General features: G+C 48.6%; 1 protein-coding gene across 1 annotated transcript in view; it reads right to left on the reverse strand.

The window, feature by feature from the left end:
• CNKSR3 (CNKSR family member 3) overlaps window positions 1–4,331 on the reverse strand; it is a 100,114-nt gene extending 95,783 nt beyond the window's left edge. Inside the window, exon 1 of the mRNA XM_029224164.1 lies at window positions 3,726–4,331. Within this exon, the coding sequence (XP_029079997.1) occupies window positions 3,726–3,777 (52 nt within the window). The 5' untranslated portion in view covers window positions 3,778–4,331. The remainder of the gene's footprint in view (window positions 1–3,725) is intronic.
• Between the last annotated feature and the right edge of the window lie 1,737 nt (window positions 4,332–6,068).

The raw sequence follows: 6,068 nt of genomic DNA on the forward strand, positions 1-6,068 counted from the left end.
CTCCAAATTTTTTTCAAGGCCACAGTGTACGAAACTTTAAAAAAAACTACAGTGACCAGCTTCCCTTGTAGCATGAGGTAATCACGTGACAGTTGTAGCAACTACGATGTAAGGCAGGTCATTTGATGGAACCTCTAGGAGAGCTCTTTGAAGGGGAAGACTTGGCTACCGCCAGTGTTTTGTCTCCTCTGGGTCTCCTTTCTCCAGCCTGGAACAAGAATATGATCCTGGTGGTGGAGCACCCATCCTGCACTGAGGTGTTTGGTATAAAGGGTTCAGCCCCCTGCTCAGAATGGCTGAACAGGATGACAGAAGGAGCCTGGAGTCCTGATGGCACCACGGAAACCCCACACAATCCTGAATTCCCTATTTCCAGACTTCTTTTCCAAGGAAAAATCAAAACTCTCATTTGGAGAGTCCACCAAAAACTGGGTTTTCTGTTTTATGCAGCTGACCCTATTCTTTCCTGATACAAGTTCATCTGCTTTGCAAAAGCCTTCACCAAATCATTTGGAAGGCAAGGTGCCATCAAACTATGAATGAATTTGATTAACAAATAACTTTCCTGACATATACGGAATAGGTAGAATAAGACACACATATAGCGAATGACTCTCCTCCACTAACACATGATCTGTAACTCATCACAGGGATCCTGATGGTCTATTCGTCAATGTGGTGAAGAAATGGAAATGATAGTTCCTACCTCAAAGCGTGTTTATGCATTTAAATGAGCTAACACTTGTACAATGCTTAGACCTGCGCTAACACGCACTGAGGATCTACTAATATTATAACACTGGTGTTGACAAAGCTAGTGATTAATACAAATAAAAATTATAATAATAATAAAATACTACTAATAATAAAAGCCAGATGAATTACTTCATTCTGTAGACAGCAACCTTTTTCCTAATATATGTATCTGCCTAACAACATCAACATGAGAGCAAGTTGGAGATTGTGGCCGCATTTAGACAGTTTTAAGTCTAAGGCTTTCTACAGTGGTCACGATCACCACTGCCACACTCACGCAATGCCAAGAGTGGCAATCTACAAGAAGAGCTACTTATCAGTAGGATGTGTTTATAAAATGGGGGTTGGGCAGGGAGGTTAGCAAAGACAGCTAAAAATAGTTCTATCAGCAAACAAGTTTGCATAAGCCAAAAGTTCATGAAAAATTCAATATTTTCACATCATGACTATGAGAAATATTCAAGTATGTGTCACCCAATTTGGGAGAATGTAGCCTCTCGTCTAAGAGTTCACCACACACTTCCTCCTTTTATCTTCTCTAGATTCTAACACAAAAAGTATCCAGGTCATTCTATGAGGCTGTACTTAAGGGTCCAAAAGGGCACATGAATTTTGTATAAAGTTGCCACGTACTACCCACAGGTATGTAACCTAATCAGTATCCAATGCTCCAGACACCAAGATACTGAACCACCCATAATTCCTCTTTCAGGTCAGTAGAAAACTTTCCCTGGGTGAAAGCAATCTCAACTAAGTCACAATGTCAAGGCACGGGATACCAAAAACAGTTTAATCTGCTCTGACTTAAATGCTAAACAAACATAACAGGATGTGAATTTATGCTTCTCTTCTCCCAATCCCAAGAGGGACCAAAAAAAAAAAGACACAAATCTTGCGGGTGTGAAGATCTCACTCCATAATCTCCCTGTTTGCCTGTTACTGGTTTTCTGGTTGTACCTTATCAACTAGGCTGGCAGCAGCTCAGAAAAGCCAAAGAGTGATAAATTGTAACCCTTTCTTTTACTCAGGAGCAGTACTGTCCAGTACAAATATAATGTGAGCTGCAAAAGTCAGCCGCCTGTGTAATTTTAAATTTTTTCAGAGCCACCTTTCAGAAGGTAAAAATAAATAGGTGAAGTTAATTTTAGTAATAAACTTTATTTACCCCAATATATTAAAATATTATCATTTCAACATGTAATAAGTATAAAAATCTAGCAATGAGATAGTTTATATGCTGTTTTTCACACGAGTGTGTATTTTACACTTACAGCACATGGCAATTTGGACCAGCCATATTTCAAGGCCCAAGAGCCACTTGTGGTCTGGTTACCATTTTGGACAAAGCAGCTCTTGAGGTCAAAAACCGCTGAAGTCATCAGTTTCTTAGTTTGCTTCTATGATGGATACACTGGTAAAATAGATCAACCAACTCAGACTGGGCAAGTCGCTAGACAGGGGACCTAGTAGTATCCTGAATGGGGGAACGCACACCATTTCAAAACAGGGTCTGGGTCTTCATAGCTTTTTTAAGTTTATGTTTCGTATCAAGCTGTGACATTGCTGTTTACACGTTACTCAGTGTACAAGTACTTGGTGTTTTCATGTTTGTTTTAAATAAGAGCCCAGGAAATTTTGGTCCCTGGGCAAACCTCTTCTCAGGAGCAGTGTACCCTGTCCCTTCTCCCAAAGGAGCAGGAAATGGTCAGACATGCCCCGCTGACACGTGCCATGCCTCCCATACATCTGGGACATCCCATTCCACGTGGTCTGTGTGTCCTACGCAGGCATGAGAAATGAGATGCAGAGATGACCAGTGTTTGTGATGCCGCAGCCGTGGGTGAGACAGTTAGAAAGACAACCTGATCTTACCAGTGTTACCTACCTCTCAGGCTTACTGATGACCAAGGGCAATAACAGAGAGAGAGCTCTTAGCAAACCGTAAAGCGCTATACAATTCTAGTTATTATTATTGAGAAAGGACACCATTCCTCTCACCTGGAAGAGCAGACAGAAGAAAGTAAAAAAAAAAAAAAAAATAGTAACTTGAAACAGAGAGATGCTGAGCTGGGAAGGGGGTGAGGAACCCATTAAAACACTAGCTGTTCTTGGAGGGCTTGTGCTCTTGGAAGAGTTCAAAGAGGCTTGAGGAACCTCCGTCACTTCTCCCTCGAAATCTTGGCAGGTACTTAAAAGTAACCGTGACAGCTCAGAGTCCAAGCTTCCACCCACCCCTGCTCCAGCACCCGCTGCCTGTCCAACCAACCCCCTGCTTTTCCTCATTCCAAATGACGGCATAACTCAGGGAAAAGGTTCCAAACAGTTAGCCTTCTTCTTCCCCGGGTTTAAATATGGCCTAAAAATGCGGCGCCACCGGGGGTACTGGCGCCTTTCCGGAGCGAAAGTCGCCGAGGCCCGGGGAGTCTGGCTCAAGGCTCGTCGCCGGCGCGAATGCCTCAGTGTTGGTTCTTGCGCTGCCCTCTCTCCCTCTCCGACAAAAACAGAGGCTCGCCGAGCCGCCGGGGTCTCCCTTTACCTGTCCAACCGCCTCGTCACGCCTGCGAACTGCTCTGGGCAGGCGGCGTTGACGACGTCCGAAGGGAGTCACCCACACAAAGGCGCCTTGTGCCTCTGCGCTCCGGGACAGGCAGCCGGGCCGCCGGGAAGGGCAGGGAAGGCGCCCCGCGTCCGAGATCCGCACCCCCGACCCCCATCCTCCAACAGAGGCCACCCCTACCCCGCCTCCGGTTTAAAGACGGGCCTCTCCTCGGCTTGCCACCACCACTCGCACCCCCGAAAGCAGGCACAAGAGCTAGGGGCGCACAAGCCACTGGGATGAAGTTTGCATTGTCACCGCGCTGCGCTCTCAACGCTTCTCGCCTGCAGGAAGGGCTGAGCACCCCCTACCCCAGCTCCCCGCCAGCCGATGCCCGGGGCCGGAGACGCCGGGCCCCCCCAGGCTCGCTCACCTCTAGTCCAGTCCACCACTTGTTTGGGGCTCCACTTGGTCACGGGCTCCATGGTGGATGACTGGGCACCCAGCGGGGCTGGAGTCGGTGGTAAAGTCCTGCTGCCCGCGCCCGTTGCCCCTTCCCGGGAGGGCGCGCCCCGCGGCTGGTCCCCGCGCCCGAGCGCCCCGTCAAGGCTGCATGACTGCCGCGGTCAGCGGGACATCCCAGCGCGGCTCAGCCCAGGCGGCGCGGCCCCTCCTCCAGCTGCCACCTTCCAGCTGCAGCTCCTCCTCCCGCGGCCGCCGCGGCCGGGACCCCGGGCACAGCTGCTGCTCCTGGGCGACGGCAGCTGCCGAGCCTCGGGGCCGTGAGCCCAGATGCCCCGGCCTCGGCTCCGAGCGGGACTCTCCCGGCCCTGCTGCTCCCCGCCGCCCCTCTGCGCCTCCGGCCGGGACCGCTGCCTCCGGTTCTCGGGCCGCGCGCTCCGCTCCCCCTTCAGCTCCTCCTCTGGGCTGCGAGCTCTCCCAGGTCCCCGCTCCTCGCGCGCCGGCGTCCGGAGTCTTCCCGCCCGCAGGTCCCACCTCCTGCGCCTCCCTCGCGGGCTGCACCGGGGCGGGGAGGAACGCAGGGCGAGCGCGCTCGGGTTACAAAGTTCCAGCTCCAGGCTGCGCGCTCGGAATAAAAGAAGGGGCGGGGCCGGACACCCAGCGAAACTCGTGGGAGGGGGCGGGGCCGCCCAGCCAGCCGACTCCGGTTACTTTCCCTCTCAGCGGGTCTCCGCACACTCGGAGTGGCCCGGGCCGGACTTTCTTTCTCGGGGGGCGGGTTGTAGATACGCGTGCATCCTGCAGAGCCCGTCGGCTTTGGTGAGGCCCGGGTCCTATTGGTAGCTGTACAGGCTGGCTGTGAGCAACAGTGCACTAAAGAAAGTAATAATAAAATCAAAACTAAAGTGAGACCTGCACGTTCTGTTCGTTTTAAGTGCTGTGGGTCAATACTGCTATGCGATTAAGCCCTCCTGCTTTTAAATTGCTTAAGGGAAAATTATTTTATTTATATTTTGGATGACATTGTGACAATCTAATTCACTTCTTTTTAAATTTATTTTACTGAAGTATAGTTGATTTACCATGTGTTAACTTCTGCTGTATAGCAAAGTGATTCAGTTATACATATACATTCGTTTTCATATCCTTTCCCATTACGGTTTATCACAGGACACTGAATACAATTCCCTGTGCTATACAGTAGGACCTTGTTTATCCATTCTCTATACAACAGTTTGCATCTGCTAATCCCAAACTCCCAATCCATCCCTCTCCCACCTCCCCTCCCCCTTGGCAACCCGTTCTCTATGTCTGTAACTCACTTCTCTTTTAATGCTACTGCGATATTTCAACTTCGCAACTAAGATGAATCATAATAAACTGGTAGCTTTTAGCGTTCTATATTGCCATACTGTAATATTCATATTTGCAAAGTGAGCTAATGCTCATTTGAATTAGTCATCAATCGTGAAGGGAAAGTTGTTAGCCAGCTCCAAAAAAAAAAGATACTGTGTGCAGTTTCAGCGACTGACAGAAGGGCCCTTTTACTTTCAGGGGCTCAATCTGGGGCCAGAGTTAACCCTGAACTGGGGGAAAATCCTATATTTGAAAACCTACCTCTCCTCCTTCAAGCCTCACTTCACCCCCTCCTCTCCAGCCCCAGTGAGCTCTGCCTCCCACTCACAGATGCTCTGTCACTTAAAGATCCTTACCTTCCATTGCGTTATTTATTTACATCTTCCCCTTGGAGACTGTTAACCCCTGGGAGGCAGAACTTATCTGATATTATATAGAGCTTTTTCTCCTCTCCCTCTTCCTACCACCTAGCTGGTGCCACCTAGCAGGGAGTCAAAGGTGCGGTTGGTATTTATTCTTTCATTTAACATATATCTGGATGCCTCCTGTGTGCCAGCCACTTCATTCATGAAATATCTGTTGAATTAGTATGATATGGACTATTTATACAGGTCAACTTGGATGCACCTGTTGGAAGGTTGGCTAGCAGAAGGCCTAAGCATACTGTGATGATCTGGAGTACCCAAGAAGAAGAAACCTACTTTAAAAAGTGAAACACCGGACTCACCTTCCATGCAACTCATCTACAGCAGAGGAGCCACAACAACACAAAGACATGCAGTTATCAAATCCAATAATTTTTTTGCTGTCGTTTTTTGAGCAAGAGTTGCTGGTTGACCAGGAAACTTGGTAAAGGCAGTGACAAAATTCCAGATGGCATAGTTGTCCTTCAAAAAAGAAATGACTTTTAAAACTTAATAACATCAATTGTTAACCGTCTTTTCTTTATGGCAGCAAG

Source organism: Monodon monoceros, unplaced genomic scaffold, assembly GCF_005190385.1.
Source record: "Monodon monoceros isolate NGI ecotype Baffin Bay Population unplaced genomic scaffold, NGI_Narwhal_1 Super_Scaffold_15, whole genome shotgun sequence".
Classification (NCBI taxonomy): Eukaryota; Metazoa; Chordata; class Mammalia; order Artiodactyla; family Monodontidae; genus Monodon; species Monodon monoceros.